The following is a 26,345-nucleotide window of genomic DNA, read 5'->3' as shown; positions in this document are numbered from 1 at the left end:
CAGGCAGTGGTATCATGTAACAATGGTCAGTGGATTAACGTGGATTAGCGGTTAGAAGCTTGGATCGCGCGGTTGCGCAGCCTCCGCCAATCTTTGATTTCCCGAAGATCTATCAGGTGGCGCAAGATGGTCCGCATTAGTGGCCCTTATCTTGTAGGACCGTAATCGCCGTCGTTTGCATGGTGTATTTAAACGTGGTTATTATGTAGATGTTAAATAAACTGATAGTGAGTTCAATTAAATGGTCTGCAAATCTACCCGTGTGAAAATATGAATTGATCGTTCGAGAAAGCTACCACCGATAAAAAATGGTGTCAATCATTAAAAATCAGTTGCTGAAACACCTTTCGAGGTAACTACATTTACTTTTATCCTGTTCGACGATTCTATTCGTATGTATATTAGGACCTTCGTTTTGCCAGGTTCATATTGCACACCGCCCATGACAAGAGTCTAAATGCATGTCATATTCATAGAGTATACATATAATCACTGTTGTCTCGCCTCAATCGAATTCACAGCGCATAAAATAGTAGATGTAATTATGTAGCAATTAACTACCGAGTCGTAAGAATGTCATTGTTTCGGTTTGTATTTAAATGACAATTTTATTATGATCCGTCAAACGCAACTCTTTTTATGCTACTGCAACCATCGGATTGGGAACATTTCGTACAAAACTTCATTTTTTGAAAAATCTATTAGTATACCAATCGGCCCTTTTACCGGATGTTTGTAGCAAAAAAAGCTGGAATTCGATAAATTATTGTACGATGGTCTACACATATGTCAAATTCAGAGCAGACGAAATGAACATACGTGTAAGAATAATTGCAACTGCCAAACAATGTAGAATGAACTATGTTTTGTAATTTTCTTTTATAGGTTCACCAAAAATTTGTCCGCCGATAAAATTAATCTAAGCACATTTAAGGGTGAGGGAGAGCTGACAAATTTAGAACTTGATGAAATTGTGCTGACAGACTTACTGGAACTACCATCGTGGTTGCGACTCACTAGTGCTTGGTGCAATAGAGTCACTTTTCGAATACAATGGACCAAGCTAAAAAGCGTTCCTATATTTCTGGTGAATCATTATTTTCCACAGTTATTGTACGAAAAGTATAATTGTATTATACTTCATTGCGTTAATGGCTTGCACGTTGTATTTATTTAAGAAGGTGCTACTTTTGTCTGATGTTGTTGCAATTTTTAATAATAACTTCAATCTCACTGTAGAGCTTAGACGAGGTGCATATCGAAGTAGAGACTTGCGAGGATTTAAGAAGTATGTCCGCACCCCAAGGATTGTCTTCATATGCTGGTCCTGCAAAATATTCCTTTATTCACAAGGTGATCGACGGAATGACTGTGGCTGTTAATACCGTCTCTGTAACTTTCAAGAGTCCGGCATTTGTTGCATCTGTTCAGGTATACCAGATATGATCCTGTAATCTTTCATGTTCTACTATCTATTTTTGAGGTGAATAAATTGGTGGCACTTTACACAGATGTCACGCATCATGGTTGAGTCCAAATCTCCCGAGTGGCAGCGTAGTGATCTTAGAATGACACGATTAAAAGATCCTGATAGAGGACAGCTACTTATCTTCAAAGAACTAGAATGGCAGACTGTTAGAATAGAGGCATGCAGTACCAAAGACAAAGATCTTACACCCCTACGACTATTAACCAATCAAGCCAGGTGTCGAATAACTATAAAAAAGAGAGTATCTGGTGAGAAAATAACAAAACTTATGTTATCTTAGATTGATCGTTTTTTACATCCTATCATTGATTGCTCATAAATTTATATTTCAGATTGTTTTGTTATGGGATCCCGGCTAGTTGTGATACTTGATGATCTTCTGTGGGTTTTAACCGATTCTCAGTTAAAAGCAGCACTTCACTTTCTTGACTCTCTTGGTGGACTGATTGAAAAAGCTACAGTTTTAGAACGAAAGACTAAAGCTGCAAGAAAACTTGAGGTATATTCTTAGATTAGAAACATTTGTTTGTTTTGAGACCTTGGTGATGAATCAATGAATTTTCATTCCAAACACAGGTGCTCCCAGAATATCAGGCTCAAATTTCTCAACAAGCTAGATCGAAGAGCCAAGTTCACACCGCAATATCTAGATTGTTTACAAAATTCGATGTTGTCGAAACTTCATACCATTTTCTATCTCAGAGAATCGACTTGCATTTATGTGATGATCCCGGCCGTAAGTTTAGTTGCTTCTTGAAGAAATGTCATTCTTTTCTTGTGCTTTTCTATCTGGATTCATAGAATCAAGTTGATTTTCATTATAATCCTCTAATATTTCTATCATAACAGCGGGCAGATCTTCCCATCCAGAGCTGAAAGATGGGGGTGCGCTTCAAGTATCATTGGTCAAATTCCAAATTGATTATTATCCATATCACTTAGCAATGGCTGACAGAAAACATTGGGCAAAGTACAGAGAAGGTGCCACACCGCACAGCCAGTGGTTACAGCAGTCTTTGAATGCCTTCCGTAGTCAATTTATGGATCTCATTGATGCAACAAGGGCACAGCATTCACCTCTCACTAGAAGTCAAGCTCATGCTATAGGTACAATTGTGGATAAACGCCTTAAATTATACATATAAGATTATAATTTATCAATCTTCGATAGGCGTTACTGCTAAGGAAAGTCCAGATGACATAGAAAAAAATCTTCAGTCACAAACTCAAGGTTCTGGTGCCCAAGACCTAAGAAAAATTTCGAACCAACCAAGCGGCAATCCAGTGAAAAATTATGTCCTAGAACAGTTGGCAAAGTTGATGACAACCTGTGTTATCATCAGGATGGATGATTTTACACTGTACAAAGTGACAACATCCTCACGGAAACCTGTACCAAAAGAATTCATTTCAGGTGATAAGCTCTATCAATTTCTTAAACAGAGCAAAAAGATAACCACAGCCAATTGTCAATTTTTATCTCAGGCCCGATAATTCCGTTGATAATCATTTTTATTGCATATATACATAGCTCAAACGAGGAAGAGGCACACTGCAGGTATAACAGACAAGTACTTGTCTTATGTTTGTTCCTGTATGTAGTCTTTACCTTTTTTTTCATCATGTAACGGTGGTAAATAACTTTTCATACATATGGCTCACTCATCACCCCGAATTGCTTGCGTATCATTAGCAAAATGTTCCAGATGCTAGTTATGAATCATATAGAACTGTTGATGAACTTGGTCGACTCACAATCAGTTGATACAAATTATATTGGTATTCCCTGTTGAGAGGTAGTTGGATGTTTTAAAAATGCTCAGGGCATCGACCAACCTACACATTTTTATTGCCCTCAGCAGTCAATTTGCCTGAGATTATTCGTAATTATGAAAGTTTGGTAGTTGCCTGATGATATAAAAAAGTGGGATTCTGGACCAATTAAAAATACTTATGTTTCAAATAAGCATGTGTTAGCAATTTCCAACGAAATAATAATAATCCTATTACAATTGCACAATTAGGAGACCGCGACAGGTTCAGTTTTCCGGACGATGTAACAATTCTGCATGCCGAATTTACATACTACTACTATCCCGGAGACATACCATTTCCACGTGAGTTTTTACGTTAAATTTCTATGGGAGAAGTTTATGAAAAAAAACTAACTCGAATATTAAACACTTTTAGTGCCACCACCGAAATTCTACGTCCAGCTGAATCCTATTCAAGTAAACTTCGACGTTTCTTCTTGTCTATGGTTTAACTCTTTCGCACTCAATTTACATCATTCGCTAATGAATCGAAACGAAAATATATCTGCCACTGCACCTAATTTAATGTATTTCGATGTTAAAATTGAAGCTATCCTTCCTAGGGTAAGTAATCTTTCATGTACATGTATGATAAAATAAGTGGACATTCATCAGATGAAACATAATGAAATCGATATTCTGAAGGTGGTTTTTGAAAGTCAGCAAGAACATCCCAATCAGAGAGATCGTCCTAAGTCTCTTCATATCCAGACTTCCAGAGCATCCGTGACAAACGTCAGATCGAGTGAGCGGTCTTCTAGAGCTGACCTGGCTCAGTGTCTCAATGCTTTTCAAATGGGCCAAATGTTCTTTGGCACTGAATTTCCTAATCAATCCGAAGACTTCCACGTGGTTACTGACAAATTTCTCCGACACTGTGCAGGTATAATCAAACAATTTAGCAGTGCATTCAGTACAAGTATTAGGTAATCTTGCAACATTCAATACTGAAACGCATGCAGCAAGAAAACAAAAATGGAACTCAGAGTGCGATCTTTTAAGTAATAGCCCTTACAAAAATCATTACTAGATGACATTTGTAGATGTCACGTATAGATGATAATATCATTCGTTATTTGATTCAGGTACCGATGGCATCCGAAGTCCACCTCAAAATTTTAACAGTAATACTGTCAATGAAATGGTACGTCAACTTAGCAGAGAGCTTCTTTGGACAGAAGCTAAAGACGTGTGGTGTTGTCACTTAGAGCCAGTTTGGGGTGATTTCTTTGGAGCTAGAGCAGTTGGTCAAAATCGGCCAGTTCCATTCCTTGATGCCTTTCCACTGACGCTATGGTTACACATGAAAGTGAAATCCTTACCTGATGTCGAGGCTCAAGCCACAGCTGATATTCATGGACTTGCTTACATCAGCAATTTAGTTAGCGTCCAAATCAATCACTATCAGTACCTGTTTCTTCTGAGACTCTCTGAAGTTATATCCGAAATGGCAACATTTTTAGCTGTTGATTCAAATAAAATTTTGAAAGTGGAGTCAGGAGGCTCGTTAGTTATTGGTGCACTCATACCTCAAGTGGAAGTCACATTTGTCATGCCATCGCAAACACCTGGCAAAGAAAATTCTGGTGGAGACCTAGAATCTGTTGTTCCTGATTCTTCTAGTATCGCAGACGACCTCGGTGGATCTGCTCCATGGCAAAGCAGCACTGTGAATCATAGAGTCGACTTTAGCACTAAGAGAATGAATACATCTAATGATGTGGAAACTCCACAAAGTGAAATATCTTCACCTTTATCTATGGACTATGTTCGTACAGACGTCAATGCTCAACCTGTAGTTACTTTCAAACAAAATGGTAGTGAAACGTTGAAGCTGCAAGTTGGAATACCAATTTTTACCGAAGCACAGCCTGCACCAATTGATTTGGTATCCAACACACCAAACTCTAAGGTTCATGATCGTCGAAAAGTTGTGGCTCAATCAGAACTGCCACAGATAAAACCAACGCAGAATGCCTCCATGCCGCCATTTATGCCCAACAATTTCAATGCCGGACTGTCTTCTATGAAAAAGGGGTTTAGTAATTTGATGACCTCGATTGATTCTGCTCTGAAACCTTCGCCAGAAGATGGAAGTAGCGATACTGTTTCCATGCGAAGTGATGTTAGTTCGGATAGTGAAAATTACGTGGTAGTGAGTTTGGAAGAACAGGAAAGGGCTGATGCCTCGTTTTCTGTTGACAACACCATAAGGATTACTGCTGTAGAAGAGGCAAGTGAAGTAGTAGAAGAAATTCCAGATACCCAGAGTGAACGATCCATGGATAGCGTCTGTCGAAGACGAGATTTGGTAAATTATTATTCCTTACTATTTATTATAGAATTTTTTTTTCTTGAACTCGATGACACAGACATTGATTAAAACACCACAGGTGTCGATTGCGACATTCAAACTCTCCAAAGTTGAATTCATCCAGCAGTCATCCGGGTTTGCATCAGCAATCAAAGTTCAGGTACTGAACATTGGTAGCGAAGAATGTCCGTCAATACCATGGGACGAATTTCAGGTGAGCTAATGATTTATGCTTTTAATTGCAATTATCTGATAATAGAACAGGTATAGTTTTTTTTTTAATAAAAATTGATTCTCTCCTACTTTAAGAGCTTCACAAACTAACGCAATGGGAAGGTACATACATACACATCACTAGCGAAGCAAATTTTTCTCTAGTCGAGCTTATCTCAGAAAAATATCTTTAATAGCTGCCTACTACGACAGAAGTTCTTCTATTATCTTTCATCCAACATTTTACTATTAACATATTAACAAGAGGGTGTGATCGAGATTTTTATTCGACATAAGCATATTACGCGATCTTTATACACATCAATTCAGTTACGTTATCCTAATTGGTATACTCATTCGTATAATATGAAGTCTAAAAGTTTTAAAAGAGTTCAATTAGCTATGCAGTAATGTTCGTGCCATCTGAAAATTATACTAATTTTTAAGATCATATATACATATTTATACAATTTTTGTCTTTTAACATTTTTTGCATGCCTTCTCCCGCGTCTCTCCCTCTCTTGTGAATGTTTTTGTGTGGCACTTGTGGCAGGCCAAGAGAAAGGTATTGGCAAATCATTTACATTTTTACTTACCTTAAGCGTATAGCTCAAATTGCATGCAGTAGCTCAATATCAACTGTTATCTCCGAAGTGGATTCAAGTGACTGTTGAAAACAATAATCTAACGCAGACCAATCAATTTCTGAATTATTCTGCAAGTACCGACTGAACCAATCACCGTTTACCCAACATGTGCTTTTGCTGTATAGTTAACAAGATATTGAACCTAAATAATAAGTCAACAAACCTGTAAATAATTCGGCAATAATTTAGTCAATTAATTGATTAAATGCCTCAAACGTCCATACTCTATTATGTTGATTTTTACCAATTATCGGACTAAATACGTAACGATTACTACATTTGAAGATGGCTCAGAGTTAATTATCAGCTTGGGCATGTTCTTGGACAAGCATGTAGTCATTTTTAAACAGCAAGTTGCACAAGCCTTTTATGCCGCACCTAGGCTAATATAGCTTGTATATAATTGCATGTAAGATCCTTGGTGCAGAGACAACTGAAAAGTTGGATTCGTTTCGCATGGATATTTCTCTATTTTTTATGTGCTTTGAGTTATTGAATTCGAGATTACAGTTGTTATGAAATTAATGAATTGTTTGATCGAAATTTTCTAGAGACTCTCAATTACTTAATTATTGCAATGTCTTTCTTCAGAGCATTCAAAGATTAAAATATTACCAGTCTAGAAAAAATTTTTGAGAGGTTTGGAAAATCTCGAATGTTTAGTAGTAATATTCACCCATCAAAAATCTATCATGGTAGTTCTGCTATTAATATCTTTTATTAAACAGACCAAATTCAGCTCTCGGTCAAGGGGTTGGGTCGAGTTACCCTCTGATTCAGACTGTAGATCACGTATCAAAGTCCGGCTCGATCATGGTTTGAAAAACAAAGATGACTATCGCAGACTGTCAAGAGCTAGTCAGACAGCAAGTGAAGGTAGCAGACGATCCTCTAGAGATCGAACTCATGCACAAGATTCTCAAAAGGACAGTGATGATATCGATATGCGTAACAAGGCAACTGTTATGGCATTGTTTAATGATAGATTAGAAGTTAAAGTGGCAGATGTTCCATTGACATTATCTATGAGTTCAGTTACCGGTTTGACTGATTTGGCAGAAGATGAAATTATTCCCACACCTATACCCATGCAGGTAAATTTTTCATCTTTGCAAACTATCCATCCGTGTAGTCAATAGTCATATGTCTCCTTTCATTACTAATTACTATGCAGATATACTTGGAAAATATTTCTCTGCATCTAAACGAGGACCGCCCACCAAATAATATAACATCACCTGGACCAATTCCAATTGATTTGGATATCTCCAAGCTTAGGATATCACGAGATATCACTGGCGTCTTCCATATTGAACCTCTTGGTAAGTGACAGAAACCAGCTGTAAATTGTTTTCATTTTAACAGCTTATATTTATAATCGAAGCCATTAATTGTATAGTGATTTATGAAATGCTTCACAGTGATGATTCAGTAATAACTGAGAAAAATTTCAGTGAAATATCAAAGTAGCATATAATGTATCCGATCATAAACTGAACTTTTACTTTAGCTCTCGTTTGTGTCATGGTTTGACGTTAATCCTGTAAAATATTGCAGCAATCTCTCTGTTCATTTCCAGATCGTGTATCTATGGATATTCATTTAGTATTTGCTGTAACTATTATGAATATGTATTGTCATTATTGGAACTATAAGGATCGTTTTTTTTCTGGCAGTTTAGCCACGAGTGGTATTTTTATTTGCAGTTATTGGTAATAAATGTTGCATTACTGTCCTGTGCACTCAGAAGGCCTCTCGAATGTGAGCATTGGAATAACACACACTTAGCAATCAATAGTCATCTAGACCTAGAGTTAGCTGCTTTCTTTGGCACAACCACATCATTGTCGGGCTGATTGCAGATTTTTCCTATTACCCGCAAATTATCTTGCATGTTTTTTTGTCGTAATTTGTCAGTTTCTATTCATTATTTCAAGGTGATTGAATTTTCACAGAAATATTACAATACTGCTAGCTAGAAATTCAAGACCATAGCCACTCACCCAGGTTTTGGATGCTAATTAATTGAATACTGTTATAATTTCAGTAGCGATTCAATAATTTTAGTCAGTCTCCGATTTTCAATAAATCTCGATTAGTTGATCATTTCCTTCTGAATGCAAGGAAAAAATTATGCAGCTTCCATTGCACAGGACTTGAGAAAAATCACTGAATAGTCACCGGCACCAAATTGTTTCAAAATTTTTGAATCCAATCTATCGAGCAGCAATGGATCAGGCATGACATACGAGATTTTAGTATATAGTTGTGTTTGTTGAGTGTCTCTTGGCGTAGAGTCGACTCGTTTTGTAAACTCGTAATTTTATTCAACAGTTGGTACATTAGCGGAGAGCAGTTCAGAAGCAACGATATCAAATGGAAATATTCAGACCACCAAGGAAATAGAGACTGAATTGGAACTAAACGGTTTACGACAGACCACCCGGCTACTTAAGTCCGACAATGAGGAATTGAAGCGCAGACTAGCGACGTTTGAACGCCTGTCTGCCGAAAATTCTAAACTACGACGTACCAAAGAAGAGTCAGACGTATTGAGATCATGTTTGAATGCCGCGCAAGAAGATGTGAGCGTTTTGCTAGAAGAAAAAAGACACCTTCAAGATCTGGTAAGGGATTTGCGGAGTCAGCTGGAAGAAAGTGCAGCTGGAAACAGTAACAGAACATCTTGGTCTATCAAAAGATAGCATACCAGCTGTTTTGATTGTTCCAAGTGCTGCACCGTCAATAAATCGTAACGTTTAGCTAGGTCGTTATCATTCAGATTATAACGGATGACCTGCGAATGATGTTAGGTGATTACAGTTAGGTGAAGATTCAACTTTTCGTACCCTGAAATACTATGTGCTGTCCGGATGGGACATTTATTTTCCCGTTTCCAAATAAATCTGTACTTTGTTAGTTTAACACAATTTACAATTACTTTGAACTAAGAGATTGCACAGTGTAAGAGACTACAATTTTATCTAGTTTTTTACGTCTTTTTTCAAGAACCGAAGTGCAAAAAATCATTTTTTGTATTCCGACTCAATAGTCTTAATATTATTGATGATATTAGCATGTGTAGGGTACGTGTGAAAACTATGAGATAATTTGCTTTTTCATATAGTGTACATATTGATTGCAATATTTGTTCATGATATTACGGTTCAAGTTTTAAATATAAATATGGCTAGTTGTAGTTTTGTAAGTACATTCGTATAACAACAAGCAATCAAAAGTTATGCAATAGCAGCCGATGATTTGACTCTCATAACCGTCCTTGTTCTGATTTTGTAGCTACATTTTCACAAAAAAGTGATTTATACAGACACCTGTGTGTTGGATTAACAAAAGTCTTCAACATTGAAATCTTGAGATGATTTTGAAAACGTAACTAGTATAAGCACTAACTGCAGTTGGTGCATGAATTTTTTGAGTATGGGGATTTCGGTATTGCACTGTCAGCCAATAATATTTTGAGGATACGGAAATAGAATCTTTTTTCAATAGAATCAGATTAGTTTGTTATTTTTTGTAGGCTATATTAACTGAGGTGGTATCACAAGATAGATCTTGTACCTTTAAATGTTGACAAAGTTATCGGGTTGTGCATTGCGATATATATATTGTGATCATTGTTAAACTATCTGTTGTAGGAAAATGAAAAGCGGCAATCAAGCGCTGTAGCGATTTTCTATGAGCAGATTCTTTTGTTGGAAACTTTCACAAATTAAGATTCACTAGTCAAAGAAACTATAAAAGCTTCATTTGCAGATGAGGTACAATGGGAGATGAGATTTTCACGTGCCCAATGGCTACTTTGTTTTTATTGAACGTATTTGAAGCATAATAGTATGTTGAGGAAGATGATATATTAAGATAATTTGAAAAGACAAACCTGAGATCCAGCCAGAATATGGTAAGGATTAAGGTGAATTGCGTAAATTAAATGGCGTGTGTAATTTTTGAATTTACAAAGAATTACTTACATATAAGAAATGGACTACAGAAAAGCGAGATTCGAATTCAAATAATTGTACATAAAATCGGAATTAGGAGTAGATTGTATGTTTCAAACCTAGCTGATCTAATAAGACATTTTTGGGAACTCTAAAAATCGAAAAACCTCTGTTTTTACTTCTAGATAATGAAATGTGAAACGTTTACGTGATAACGGTGATTATGATATTAATCAACATACCTCATTAGTCACATACCTAAACATGTAAAACAAAATGATGAAAGAGCATTGAGTCAAATTTGTTTTCTTTGTCCCGCTCCTATTGGAGGATGTTGTAATGTAATGTATTTTCATGCCACTTTTATAAACATTAAATTGTAAAATCATTGGTAAAAGTTACTCGATACATCATATCAGATTTTTCGAACTACTTGAACATTTTTTAACATTGGCATGGGGAAACATTGGTATTATAGTTTTTATTATCGTTGTCGTAAAGCAAAAGCTAATTCTTTGCAAAGAGATAATGATACCTCATAAGTACTCTGCATAGAGTTCATTGCTACCATTAAAAAATTTTTTTATTGATCGAAAATGATAGACTTCTCCCTCATATCATTAATTCTGAAATTTTTATTGAATTGACACAGTACGACCATTGTTTGGTTTTTAGTACTGATTGTATACTTATTAGATGATGTAATGAGCATAATTATTGTGGTTATTTGTGAAAAGTTTTTAAATCGTACCATAATTTTTCGAAACTCATTTCTTCAGAAGTTTACTTCTAACTGACTGAGTAGGCACAATGAGGTGTAGATTATGTATATGAGGCAAAAATATTGAATAGCCATTAGTTAAGAGTCTATACTTCCGTTTAATATATTGGACGTTTTTCTGAAAATATTAAATCATAAATAATTCCTAAATATCCATATTTCATATCCTAAATTTAAGCTGGTTTCGCATATCTTATTGCAAGTGATGATGTCTTTGGGCATTTCATATGAATCAACGCCATACTGAGAAACTTTATTATAATCAGCTTGGGCATTATTTTGATCATGACATTTGTGACCCAGGCTTTGATTGCCATGTACCAACTTCACAAAGATTGCCATTAATGTTAGGATATAATCTTTCAAATTAATGCTTGTGATGAATCATGAACTGGCAACACGAAACCAAGCTGGAAAAATATATGTGCTTTATAATCTTTTAATAATATTTAAAAAGTTTTAAACTAAAGTTTGACATTATGTTCAGTCTGCTTTTCTTGATAAGTTATCACATGTAGTTGTTGACCGATACTCGTATGTGCTACTGGTACATGGCTGGTAAACTTTGGCAATTCTTATGAAAGTTTGTAATACCGTATGGTTACCTAGTTTTTTTTTTTAACTTTTAGTGGTTAAATGTACTATTTTCTAAATGTTTGTGAGCCAAAAGAAGAAGGGAAGGATAAATGGAGCAAGGGTGAGAGGATGAATGAAAGAGAGAAAGAAGAGAGCTAAGTAACAATTCAATACATCAAACTGATGATGCATAAGAATTATGTTGAAGTGAAGAGTGGGAAATTTTGTTATAATATATAAATTGTTGACGTACAATGATCTCCATACTTATTGTTAGACCAGCAATTGTTGGCTGAATGGAGATATTGATATTAAATGCATTTAATTGTTACAACACCTAATTAATTAAAATCCAACAATTTGTCCGAGTGTACTCGCAGATATTAAACTTTACTTTGAACATCTATACTTCGCATTTGTGGACCATACAATTCTCAATGCTTATCTCACACGTGAGTTGTTGGAGTTTGATTTGCCATGAGATATTATTTTTCTATTCGTTTGTACTGCAGCTATCGTTTTTTGCCAAGTACAGCAATTGTGTGATGATGCAAAGATTACTTTCCTCAATAAAGTTGTGAAACAAATTCACTTACGTGTCTCGTTTACCACGTTACGCATCCCTCGATGACTGTAGACTGACTGACAATGAGCGTTGGAAAGTATCCTGACAGTACCCTTTTTTAAATACCCTGGTCTTTCGTAGGTTTGGTTAGTCACCATTCTATCGATATATCGCCACAGATCAGTAATCGCTACTGTCGATATTTATCCCCTACTCTCTAGACCCGGCGGCGTTTTGGGGTTCGGTGATATCCGTTCGTACTTCGTGTGATTCCGCGAACGCAGACGCCAGACGGATATTCTCGGGCAAAGCAAGAGTGCCGAAGGAAAAAAGAAGACATCAGCCGACGCATCACGACTGGACGTAAGTAGATAAATATGACATATTCACAATATTAGAAATAGAAAAAATGCCCTAGAAATATCCGTTATTGTTAACTAGAGGTTAGCTCTCTCTTTTCATCGAAATTCAAGCGAATTTCCAGTTTAAGTTTGACCGTTCCTTGGCGAAGCACGGGGTGTTGAATCTCACGATCATGTTTAGGACGAAATGGTAACTTCTATTCCACCTTATGAATATCGAGTACATTCTTGTCCTGCTGCAGGGTGATCCAGGGTGGGATACACAATTATTATTATAAATTATATCGTAATTTCCTTTCTTTTTTACAGCAAGGAACACGACCATTCATCTTTTTACGAATTCTTGCAGATGGAGCACAGTCAAAAAAACACCGACTGCTACTTTTTCTACTATTCGACATGTTTAAAGGTAATAACCCATCAATATTTTTATCAATTATAGTCGCCTTATCATAATGCGGATTAATATACTCTGACGTTTTTGACACGCGCGATTCCATATTGCGTGAACCCCACGAATTGTAAGGTTAGATCGGCCATGTTGTAGCCTTATCGTATGTTGCGCTCATGAACTACTTTTACTACGAAAAAATTGGAATAATATCACGATAAACCTTACTTCCCTCAACCGGAGACAATTTATTTAGGAAACTATCGTATCTTTAGTTCGATATTTGCCAATAAATTCCTATTTTTACTTCACTCCCCACTCCTGTTTTCCCGCGACATTTACGTTACAATCACCACCCACCTTTCATCCTCAATTTTTCACGTACTTTCTCCAATGTTCGTTAGCATGAATTACTTTATTTTTTGACAGTTTTCGTTGTTGATTTTCAATTTTATTTTCATTTTCATTTCCATTAAAACCTACTTCTCAATTTGGATCCTAACTCAATACTATTAATAGACCGAGCCCTCAACAATTTTTTCATCCTTCTGGTGTTTCTGAGTTAGGAACATTATATCACAAACTCACATTCTTAGCTCAAGAGTAAAATAAGAATTTTTAACAGTTCAACTTCGAAAATCTCATGCGATAATCTCCTTTTCTTCAGGGTGACGCTTGCGCATTTAGACATGAACCCACTGCTTTGGGTTGCGAGACAATGTGCTCGTACTGGCAACAAGGCAACTGTCTCAACGAGCACTGCAACTACAGACACATGGAGCTTAAGGTATCAGCGAAGTTATCTAGTATATAAATTGTACGAAGTGATTCCTTTAGTTCTATAAACTCACTAGATAGGATGACTACTTCTTGTTTTAGAAAAATCGTAAATCCATCCCATGCTACTGGGAAACACAGCCGAGTGGATGCAGAAAACCTCACTGCTGTTTTATGCACAAGAACGCTCGTGGGCCTGCAGCTGCTGAGCCCAATAATTCTGGCAGAAATAATGACTTGACTTCAAAGCCCGTCAATCAAGACTGGGCCAACTCTCAGGGTATATACTTATCAAGCAAACTTATAAGCTGAGCTAATGATCTGCAGTAACAATGGATCTCACCAAACTCTGTTTTTTCGATCATGTCAATTAGCTTTGTGTTTCTGCAGATGATGGAAAGTACGATTCGGACCTTCGCACACCCCTAGATGGAAGTAGCAGTGAGTCCGATCCAGGTCGTGGTGGCAGCGAAGCTGGGAGTTTCATTGGCAGTCCAGCGGTCGACCCTCTTGTCGTCAATTTTGAGGAAGGTATGCGGCTTTACTAGCCCCCCCGCCCATCTTTCGACGTACACTACCTCGCGCCACGCGCCCTCTCCCTACCGCATAATCTACAAGCTAATATAAACCTGTCAAATCTGTCAACCTTGTCAAACCTACCGAACCTGCAGAACCTACAGAATCTATCAAGCCTTTCAAACTCCCTAGGGATCCCTGGGATCCCGGGAATACCAGCAAATGTCTTGAATATCCAAAACAACGCGAACAACGTCGTGGGAAACTTTAACATACCGCGGGGTACTGCTACCCTTCAGAATTCCTCTCAGGCATCAGGAGGATGCTCTCCTAGAGTTTTGTCTTTTGCTCGTCGGTCAAATCTACGTTCATACAATCAAGGACAGTCGTTTGGGTCTTTACAAAACCCGTCGACTTCATCACCGCTGCTTCAGCGCCCACCTTACTCTTCATCGGTTCGCCCTCAACAATCGCAACCACCACAAACCCAGACGCATACTCAAACACAGGCACAAACTCAATCACAGACACAGACGCCGAGGTTTCCGTTTCCCTTCTTGGGTTTCGCATCTTACGGAAGGTTTTGAGTGGTATTAATATGGGCGAGCCGCATGGGGTAGACTTTATTATGAATGTATGCGAATTCTATGCCCCTCATCTGGCTTTCGATCGCTGAGTTTAAAGGTGATGGCTACTCGTTATATACAGCTTATTGATACTTGGTAGTGATACAAACGTCGGAAATGGATGGGCTATCCAAAGCACTCTCGTGTTTATCTTTTTTTTCAATTATTCACCGCAATTTACTGATGTTCACATTATTAAAGAAGGGATAGTAATTATCCTTGTTACAATGATCTTATAAGGAATCCTTCTACAACAGTAATCAAATTAAGATTGCAGAAGAGTATTGTTTCTGAGTTGAAGAAAAGATCGCCTCTCATTATCCTCTGACCTTTAGCCTTTAGTCTGCATAGCATATGATTGAAATTCAGCAGTTTAAATATCAAACAAGTTTAACACAAGGTGTTATTGATTTGTGATTTTCTAATTTGTTGACAACTGTATTAAAAAAGGCAAGAGGCAGAGGACATACTATTTAGGGTATAGGGTAGAATCAAGGAAAATAACGTTAGATATTCCATCGGCATCTAATCGGTCGTAGTGGTGAAGAGTAAGAAGTTATTCTTTCCTCTTCGTTTTCTGTTCGACTTTTCTGTTTTATCTGTTTCATCTGTAACTGAATTGCATTGTTGAGAAAATGTATATAACATTTATGATTATTAACATTTACTTCTATTCTTATTATTACTACTACTGATAACTAAAAATTGAATGGTGTGGCTATAGGACACCCATTTGATTGATGGTAATATTCTTCAATTGTTGTAATGGCTCTTGTACACAGCTCTGCACAGCAGCAGCAACGGTTTATTTAGAGTTACGAATAATAAACTGAAAGTATTCACATAGAAAGTATGCAACGAGGGCGACACATGATGAAAAAAAAAAAAAAAGCGGGTGGTAGGAAAAGTAAAGAAAATTAATCGTCAACAAAATCAGAGGCGAGTAAAAAATAGGAAAAGTAAAGTAGTCCTCCAAAATATTATATCGATAACAGATGTTAGGAAATAATATACCCGGAAATAGATATGTAAAATGTGCTGAGTTGCGTCTGTGTTAGAAAGAGCAATTGGGTTTTTAATCGGCGGTGTATTTATTATCTTGGAGCGGTTGATTAGATGCGAAATTTGAGGATTTGCACGATAATGCATACTTAGACGTGCAATTCTCTTACGTAATATCGAGAAATTTTGAATATAACGCAATTTTCTTCTTTCATACGGATATTACCGAACCCGTTATTCTCTCATTTCCTTTTCTCGCTTATTTCCATCAAATCTTGCGAAATCTGATAATCGAATTTTCCATTGTGTGTTGTCCAAATTTGTTTTATGTGTCAAATTCCTTCACTAACATTCTCCTCACGTAAGGGAGAGGGATCTGCAGAAAATTTTGTTTTTCCGAGTTCAAATCGGTTGAAATCTTCGTTCTTACCCATGAAGTAATCTAGTTTAAATTTTTTTTTATTTTCTTAATAGTAATGAACGTAAATTTGAATACTTGTTTGTTATTATGGCTCTCATAAATCTAGTTAATAATTGTTGGATGTTACCTTGCAACAGCAGCTTGTGACAAAAACGTCGGGCGTGACATTATTCAACGTCTATTTAAATTCTAATAACTAACAGCCTAGAGCATTCGCCGTATGTTGGGTGGATAACAGGTTTAGATATTCTTTCTTTTTTTTTGTTTCGTTTCTTTTAGGAGCTGCACTATCTAAACTTTGCCTGTAATCCTCTAAATGCCTACATCGAAAATATTGAATGTCGAAGCTCATCTCCCGCCCTTCTTGCATGCGTTGATATATCGGAAGGAAAGCCGTACTCAGGAGTGGCGACAGTCAAAAAGAAATATGATTAAAAATGATGTAGCTATATTAAAACTAAGAGTATGGAATCTTGACCGCGTTGCTATTCGTTCCTTGAATGTTCGTAATTTCAGATTGATTGATCAACACGTGTGTATGTACCATTCGTTTAATCTGCATATAATCATGTATTGGGGGGTGTGCGATGAATGATTCGATTATTTCCCCAATGAATCAGATTTTTCTATCATTCAATCATCTGCATAAATTGGTTGTAACGATGGTATAAATAAGAAGAGATGTAAGCTATAGGTAATTTATAAGAACGAGTTAATAAAATAGCCCGCTTGATGTTTAGTCGACAGCCCTCGTCGTTGTAGTTGACAATTAATATGAACTACATGGGATAGCGAAGAAAAGAGTAAAAAACAAACGTTTTTTCAAAGCATAAAGTTTAAATGCTTGAGATTCGATCGACTTTCCACTTGCTCATCGTAGCTATTTCGCCGCGGGCTGAATGCATAATATATCATCATTTTTTTAATTTATTTCTTTGCAAAATAAGGAAAAGAAAAATATAAACATACATAGGAAAAACCATGTAACCATCTAGGATATTTTGAATACTGATCGGTCGGGTTTCAAGCCTCTGTACATGCGTGCAATCAGAAAAAGAAACATCACATCTCAATTATTACTTACTTATATTTAACTTTGCAATGTCGCTTATATATCAAAGCACGCCGAACAACGTCGAACCGTCAAACCGCGTTTAAAGTTGTTTGAACAAATATTTACTAGACCCCAGCCTGTTTTATATCCATATACATATCTCTATGCGTGAATATATATTCGTATATATTGATATGCAAATGAAATAACTTGTATATCCATATGGATGAATATATCTGTGTGCGTGTATGTGTTGTGTGTATATGTGTGTATATTTATATGTATATACAAAATAAACGCCTTCATATGTTTTGGCTTCTGACAAATTATTCTCCGGCTTGGGATCGATACGAGCTAAATTTTTGTGCGGCATTGCGGATATTTCTATATATTTATAGATATCTGTATATATATATACCTATATGACGAGGGAAATAATTAATAGTAAAGAAAAAAAAAACAAAAAGAAAAAAAAATTCAGTATACTAAATAATAATAGAAAAAAAAAACAAAACAAATTATAATTATATGGAATTGTAATCGAAGAAAGTACGGTGCATAAAAAGGATCTTTGTATAGAATTCTATTGCATACCTTACTCGAGGTATAACTACATGAGTTATCGGTTAACGCGGCGAGAGGTGTAGAATTTTACAACGTTTTTAGGCTCTAGTAGATAATTTAAAGCAAATATATTAATACTAAATAATTGGAAAAAAAAAAAAAAACAATTATTGAATATCAATTTAAAATAGTCTAACCGATGAAATTTCTTATCGAATACATAACATATACTATAACATTATACCCTACGCGCGTTTTCTCATTTATTACGTGTGGTGATTGAAATAGTTCATCAACGGGACACTGCACGCTGCGAAATGAAATCGCTAAAGAGAGGCTAATTTAAAGAAAAACATAAATAAATAAGGCAAAATTCACTCTAAATCGGAACGACAATATTTTTTTTCCATATTTGTTTCAACTTTTTTTTTCTTTAACATATCATTTTTATTTTGTATTATCAATAAAAAAAAATTATTCACGCGTTATAAATCATGTTGATGAATGATCGATCGTCCTACAAGGCATTCACATATAGGTATCACGAATTTATATTGCTCATATTTAATATACCTGAAGCAAGTAATGCTGCTGCAAGTAAATTATACATAGAATTATTTCTCTCCATTACGTGATTAATAATCATACTGTATTATCTGTAAAGCATTTGTTTCTTGAGATTTAAGAAAAAAAAATTAACATTTTGGCAGCATTTGAATCCCGCATTTGATCCTCTTATCGAATTTACATTATAATATACACACGCACGCAAAATAAAAGTAACTGTATATCTACAAATCAAATAATTGCAACTCTTGAAGTACTATTAGATTTATGAATTCCTGAAATCAGAAAAAAATCGAAATCAATTAAAATTAAAATAAAGAAATTCAAATAGTTTTTTTTTCTCATCCCACGACACAATAAATTTTACAGTGTTCAGTTGCATAATTGATTCATTATTTATACCGGAGTTGTTAGTTCTGATCATTTCTATAAATTCTTCATGCATGCAATCGTTAGTACGGGACAGGTTTTACTTACTATTATTCATCATCAATTGAATAAATTCGGAATTAGCGCCTCCGGTGGTCCACTTGTAATCTGAAAAGAATACCTAAACATTAGCCTGATTGAAAGAATTAGAAAAACGAAAAAATTTAACGGCTAATTACTATACTATATATTTATACATATACAGACACATATACACACATACGTATTCTCGTATCACACATATAGGATATATATTATACACGTGTAGATGTTAAGATTGGATAAAAAGTAACAAGAGAAAAAAATAATCGAGAAAATTGAAATAAAATAGAAAGTGAATATCACGCAAATCCCAGAGGACATGACACGACACATCAAACACATTCACACAGCTGCACATTAATCTCACCAAACAACACTATATAATAGGAAACAATTAATCTTCATTACGAAAAGCGTGGTAGACATATAATGAAATATTATATATATATTTAATTAATAATATAATATTTATAATACACATAACGTAACAAATCAATATTCTATATTGATTGTTGCTGTTATGTATTATTATTACTATGATTATTATTAATATTATTATTATTATTGATATGAATTATTATCATTAATATATGTATATGATTATTATAATTGAAAAGAAAGAAGAGAAAAATATGGGCGATGCGGCCAGGATATTCACTGACGTTATTATTGTTACAATTATTCTTTCATTTATGTTACTAATTAAATCAATTTTATAATTGGGATTTGATTTTTGTCGCGTTTACACTAACCCCGCGTCGCGTTATATAATTACTCGCGATATGTGAATATCCTGGAATGATATCGGATGAAAATCGACTAATATATATGACGTAGATCGAGTCGAATTTTCGATAAAAAAATATTAACAAACAATTAATATATAATAAAATCAAACGAGTCGCATGACAAATAGTCGAATTTTATCGCAACGGAATAAATTTCTATAATCTTTGGGTTTTTTTTCTTCAACTTTCTCATCATGCGGCTCGTGTGATTCCATATACTGTATGTTTTGAAAGCAAGCAAAGAAAAGAAAAAGGAAAGATATGTATCGAAAAACGAAGAACAATGATTAACGAAACGTTTATTTCATATTTGAACGCAAGGTGGTCGCAGATATTGAAGTGTGATGTTTGTGTGTTTAATGATACTTACACATATACATTATACCTATGCATATAAATATATAAAATACTCGTGTATACATGCCTAGATAAATACGTACGTATATGTCGTCGTCGTCGTTGGTTCTACTTTATAACGATCGCACGTTTGATACGACGTATCTTTATCTATTCGCGTGCATAACAATCGTGTATTTATATTAATTATGTAGTACGGTATATACATATAAATATATATGCATTTTTTTCGCTAAATAAAAAAATTCTTATATATAAATATATGTATATGTCATGGAAATAATGAGTAACCATGAGATAGGCATTAAAATATACATTTGATAATCATCAGAAATTAATATCGTTTTTCAATTGATGAAAGAGAAAAAAAAACGAGAAAAAAAAATCAAGAATTTGTGTACATAAATTCTAAGATATCGACATAATTTGCGTTTGGTTTTCGCAAACATTTGCACAGTTTAAAAAACGTAAAAAGCTAAAGGCACGGGATTATTATTACGTGTTCAATCGAAAAAAAATGAAATCAATGATTCTAAACTAATTTTTGGCAGGGCCAAAAATCTATATTTATTTATTATTATTATTACTATACATATTCTTTTTCTACTTTGAAAAATTATACTTCGATAATACGTGGACGAACACAGAACAAATTGTTTATTTTCCCTTTCTGCGGTAGATTCTTACACTCCACTATTTCAAAGTATATATACAGATCAACACATCATGGGATTGTCTCGATATATGTTCGATTAAGTATTCGACTTGATATGTGAATTTTCCAGGTGTGAGCTTTTTCTGTTTTCTTAGCTCCCATTTTCTTTCTTTTCTTTTCGACACGTAATTTAAAATCTTGAGCAGCTTCTTAAATGCAGCCTGAATACATAATGCGAAGTTTGCAATAATTTTGATGCTCTTAATCGCATCTAAAAACTGAAAGAAAAGAGAGAGAAAAAAATTGGAAAAACCCCCGAAAAATAATAATAACAATAATAATAGTAATAGTAATAATAATAATAATGATAATGTATATTTCAAACGCATTCAGCTCATAAAAATAGACGAAAAAAACATGGCTGCAGTAGCATATATTTTTACCCATATGCGTTTATTCGACAACGTAAAATGAATTTTTTGTTCCTACAGTTTGATTGATATCGGATCTTTGAAGCAAAGAAAGTACAATTATTCGCTGCACATTAATGTCATTCGCGGATCTTAATCACTGAATAAATTTTATCACGGCTCGTTTCGTGTTCCGTTAACGAGAGTTTACTCCATCAACTTTTGTTCGTCATAGACATTATTTAAATTGATGAAAAAAAACGTATAGGGGTTGAATAAAATGCTACAGTGAGGAAATCTAAGGCTGTAGTTAGATAATAAATGAATCTTTTTTCTGTTCTGATTAATAATTGTTGCTTTCGAAGAAATCAGTGTTTGTTCTTATATTATAGTACTTTTATTTTCTGTTCTCTTTTATTACCTGATTCGAATTTATTGTTTTTTTCCTCTCTCGATATTCGTTAATTTTTCTTTATTTTTTTTTAAATCTAATTTCATAAAATTGTCGATTGTGTTCGATGAACGTATAAAAATAACTTTAATTTTCCGTTTTTTTCTTTATCATTGGAATTAATTTCTTTTCTTTTTGTTATTGTTATTGTTGTCGTTGTTATTATTATTAGTATTCTTATTATTTTGTTTCTTCCTTTATTTCTACAAGGTTTTATGTGGCGATTAATGATACACATACATATATTTATATATTTATAGATATATATATATGTACCTATGCATATACGTTATTAACGTGTGTGTGTACAACCAAAAATAGGAAAAAAATAATTGTACAACCCTGGTAGTACCAATTGTATTTGCTTTTGTATACCCGGTATAAGAAAAGCTATCATTTTCTATAAAATATAATTAGCGTTTGAATTTTTTGGTAATAACATAATTAATTCATTAAATAATTAATTAATCTTAACGATATATAGTTGGGAGTATGAAGTATAAAAATGATCGAGAGAAAGGAAGAGAGAAAGAAAGAGAGAAAGAAAATTGAATTAAACAAAAAAAAAAACTGAAATATGAAAATATAAAAAAATAGATAATAATTAGAGAAAAAAATGTTCACAAAGTCAGAGCAAGTCATTAACTAGGATATATAAATAATAATACATAATTTAAAAAAAGAACAAAAAAAAAAAAACCACAAATAAATAAAATAATGAGGAAAAAAGGAGTGCGAAACGATTGTATAAATATTGTAATATTGGCGAATGCAGTTGCTATTACATCGGTTTAAACTTATTACTTCTGCTAAGAAATGATACAATAACACGAAAACATTTATTATATATATTATGATTGATGTAAGCAATGAAATTGATACTTTTAATTGAAAAACTATATTTGAATTTCAATAAAACTTGATACCTCGGAGAATCTATGTATAATGATAAAATTAACTTTTTTTTTCTCGAATTTGCTTCTCATTCTTTCTGTGTGTTATACGTTAACGAAATGTTGTTCCGTTTTATTATCAATTAAATACTATATCATCGGAATTTATTTTATTTATTTATTTATTCATTTTTTTTTCAACCACATCAATATGATTGGTATGTTTCACAGTATAAGATATACATACATATATATATATATATATATATAGGTATGTATCCGCATATATTGTGTATAATATTTTATACACAAGTAAATTTCAAGTGTGTGTTTTAGATGAAATTTTCATCAATTCTGATAATTAGTGTTATCCGTATAATTATACCATAGTTACCCAATATACATAAATGATATTTTACGATAGTGGGTTAATGTGCGAAATAGGTACAGGTGTATTACATACCTATGTGCATATCACGACTATTGAAAAGGAACCAAATTAAAATCAAAAACGCAAAGAGAAAGTAAAACTAGTAATAATAATTGAATTCAGAGCAAAATCGTGAAGCTTCTTATATCCCTAATTTAGACATTGCTTTTTCTTTTTGTCTCTCTAATACAAAATGTGTATTAAGTATATACTGCACGAAATGAGAATTCTTCGATTTCGGATGTTGCATCAAAGATCTCGCGACGTTCTCTTCTTATGAATCATCGCATAAGATTATCGGTTAGTGCAGCAGGTTATATGATAATCAATTATTTACCAGTTTCAATGTGTTTTAACATTTTTTTTTAATTGATTTATTCTATTCTCTATGTATATACACATATACCTTTTTTTTCCAATTTTTACCGGCCAATGTTGAACCGTTGGTGAAATTATATCTTGTACTGTGAAGTCTTGTGACTGATATACTATAGAAAGAGGAGGAGAAAGTACAAAAAAATGTTGAAGAATGGAGACAAAGAAAAAAGGAGTACAAAAAAAAGAGAAACCAAAAAAAAAACGAATAGACTGAAGGAAAAATGATACGTAATAAAGAGAATGAATATCAAAGTGAGAGAAATAAAATGAAAATGTGTCGAGAGAAACTGCAAGAATGCACAAGAAAATGAAAATAATAGCTATATTCTACCGGGTTATACGAAAGTTAAATCATTATGCTTGATAAAAAAATGATGGAAAAAACAAAACCAAAGTTATCTGCAGAATTGGAAGATTGTTTGAAAAGTGATGAATTTGTTAAATGTATCTGCTATGAATATTTTTATCTACGCAACCATCTAGGAAGCAACTTCAACGATGGATTCTATCTTTATTCTTTTATGTTCGAATTGATTTTCACTTGATTCTTTCATTCGATGAGCGGGTGTTTATATAGATCGACGAGATGGTAATCAATTCCTGTTTAAAATCTTGCACTCCATAACATGAAAACTTTGACTGACATCAAGTACCAGCAGTAAATTTCCCATTGAAACTTCAATGGATAATAATGACATATTTAATAATAGGAATGACGCGGTGTACTGAAAATTTGATTGACTTAAAATATTGAATCGAATGAACAGAATCAAATATGATAAAAGACAAAACAGAAATCACGACGCATAATAATTCAGCTTTCGTTTTCTTGGTGTGTTCTTGCAGAGTCAGACAATGAAAGTGTACCATCACCAACAAAGCCGCAAATGCGAATGCTACACGTTAAGACCCTCGAAGAAATCAAACTTGAACGTATCCAGGCGGAGAGCGCTGCTTACTACAATTATACTCACGAAGATTTACCTGGAATTCCTCATAACACCGGAGAGCTAACAGCGTCGAGAAATACGATGGGGGCTGGGGCTTCAACTCTCGAACGTAATCTACGCGCTCGTTTGGCTAACCGTCTCTACAATCAGGGTAGTTCACAGGGGGCCCAAATGACTCAAGGAAACAACGCCACGAAGATGACTTCAGAAGTACGGGAGAATTTAGATTTCCAGATTCTATCTCTTGACGAGATAAGGAAACGTCGACGAAGAATGCATCCTGCATCAGGATCCTCGGAACCTTCTTCAAAGGTACCTCGGATATTGGAAGAGAAATTCTCTTCAGATTCAGCTGAAATTATTGTAAAAAGTTTACCTGAAATCCGGGCTTCAAAAGCTGATAGAAAGGAAAGCTCAACAGATCAAACATCAAACGGAGTTTCGTCGACAAATTCCACCTGCGACGCAGCTGGTGCTACGGTTTCCTCTGATCTTGAAAATGTTTTGAACCGTAATGGCGAAAAGATATACGTTGTTCAACAGCCGAGAACTGCTGTGACCGCAACAGCGGCACCACCCGTAAGGCTTCGACGTGCACATAGGACCCCTACAGAATCATCACAAAAAAAAAATAATTCAACATGTGAAATTCCTGAAATTACCAGCAGCGACAGTAGCCAAGAGGCTGCCGCTATTCCGGATAGATTAACTTTGATAGCTTCACGCCCTTCCTCCTCAGCGAGGGACGATCGTCAAGAAACTGTAAAAGAAAATGAAAATAAGTTAGACGATAACGGCAGATTGAGAGAAGAAAATCGACTAGATCGTAATGACGAGACCGTAGCCAACGGAGAGTCGGAATTCAGGTGTTCATCTTCCTCATCAGATTTGAGGGCGATTACTGTTTCGCGCAGAGTTTCTATGCCCAGTGTTTCGGACGACGATTACCTTATGATGGACGCTTCATCCATGGACCACACAGCTACGGCTGATAATATTTTGCAGGATATAGACGAGTTATTGAATGATTGATTTAAATTTATAGTCCTTATTGTTAGTTCCCTGCCTAGTTAAATGAAAACGTTGTTCACTTTACTGCACTAGATCAAACTGTAGGACCTGGTTTCTGTGTGCGTTCCTTCAGAGGAAAAAAATAATTCAGCAACAGCGGATAATTTCATTATTTTTACAAATGAATTCATAATATAAGAATATTCTATTCTCTTTTTACGTAGAAAGAGAAAAATAAAGAAAAAGAAATTAGGTCATAGTTCGCGATATCTCTTCACGTTTTATCCGTTAGATTCTTTTCAGGTTCAATTACACACACATCCACGTACATAATATATAGATTATTATAAAGTGTTATACTTAGGTACTTTTAAAAAATTTGAAATGTTTTTCTAAATTAAATCCATTCCCTCAAGACTATGATTATAATAAAATAACGATATTTACATCACCCTCCGATATGTTATGAACGCTTTATTCACCGCAATTTAACTTAGGACTTTGAATATTTGAAATTCTATATATTGTATGCCCGTTGAAATTGAACAATCGGATCTAATATACGCCTTTCTACCTGGACAAAGAGTAAATGAATAAATAAAATAAACTAAATGAAATATCTAGGTATTACTAGATCAAGATCAAGCTATGATATTATTCTATATTCAATAAAAGAAAGAGCAATATGAAAATACATACAATTTTTTGAGAATTCTTGTATAGATACAGGTATTGTATTGTGCGTGTTTTAATATGAAATACATGTTTGGAATGATACAGTAGGTAGGGCGTACTGAGGAAGATTCGAGTCCCATAATTTACTAAAAGCAAGAGAATTAGAAAAAATAAAATAAAAAATTAAGCTATTGAATTCTTTTCAGTACATCACCTTTTCAGTATCGCTGATTCTACG

General features: G+C 34.5%; 2 protein-coding genes across 6 annotated transcripts; both read left to right on the top strand.

Annotated features, from left to right (window-relative positions):
* Positions 1–217: 217 nt before the first annotated feature.
* On the top strand, positions 218–12,380 carry LOC105692900 (UHRF1-binding protein 1-like). Of its 5 annotated transcripts, XM_048655785.1 has the most exons (19): positions 218–352; positions 886–1,087; positions 1,240–1,431; positions 1,512–1,737; positions 1,822–1,988; positions 2,066–2,225; positions 2,339–2,596; positions 2,661–2,903; positions 3,021–3,047; positions 3,514–3,606; positions 3,680–3,867; positions 3,949–4,186; positions 4,389–5,614; positions 5,697–5,831; positions 6,384–6,395; positions 7,206–7,571; positions 7,652–7,799; positions 8,225–8,238; positions 8,812–8,963. In XM_048655785.1, the coding sequence occupies exons 1-19, from the start codon at positions 309–311 to the stop codon at positions 8,821–8,823; spliced, it is 3,951 nt and encodes a 1,316-aa protein (XP_048511742.1). In that variant the 5' UTR covers positions 218–308; the 3' UTR covers positions 8,824–8,963. The 5 variants fall into 5 exon arrangements, with proteins under 5 accessions (XP_048511742.1, XP_012267843.2, XP_048511741.1 ...); XM_012412420.4 differs by lacking the exon at positions 8,225–8,238 and having other exon boundaries at positions 8,812–12,380; XM_048655784.1 differs by lacking the exon at positions 8,812–8,963 and having other exon boundaries at positions 8,225–8,805.
* A 168-nt stretch (positions 12,381–12,548) lies between these two features.
* LOC105692923 (zinc finger CCCH domain-containing protein 11A-like) lies at positions 12,549–25,891 on the top strand (the record flags this gene model as incomplete). Its single annotated transcript, XM_020856341.3, has 6 exons — positions 12,549–12,721; positions 13,030–13,129; positions 13,779–13,898; positions 13,991–14,168; positions 14,279–14,419; positions 24,318–25,891. Coding segments are annotated over 6 exons (1,848 nt in total), but the record flags the coding sequence as incomplete, so codon positions are not given.
* Between the last annotated feature and the right edge of the window lie 454 nt (positions 25,892–26,345).

The sequence above is a fragment of the Athalia rosae genome, chromosome 5 (genome assembly GCF_917208135.1).
Source record: "Athalia rosae chromosome 5, iyAthRosa1.1, whole genome shotgun sequence".
Taxonomy (NCBI): domain Eukaryota; kingdom Metazoa; phylum Arthropoda; class Insecta; order Hymenoptera; family Athaliidae; genus Athalia; species Athalia rosae.
Note: the sequence above shows the minus strand (reverse complement) of the source record. Positions and strands in the feature narration are given on the sequence as shown.

Bases quoted from the DNA above. Each gene is read 5' to 3' on its own strand.
- LOC105692900 (XM_012412420.4), top strand. From the start codon at position 309: ATGGTGTCAATCATTAAAAATCAGTTGCTGAAACACCTTTCGAG. The intron at 353-885 runs GTAACTACATTT...TTTCTTTTATAG, and splicing joins TTGCTGAAACACCTTTCGAG to GTTCACCAAAAATTTGTCCG. The intron at 1,432-1,511 runs GTATACCAGATA...CACTTTACACAG, and splicing joins CATTTGTTGCATCTGTTCAG to ATGTCACGCATCATGGTTGA.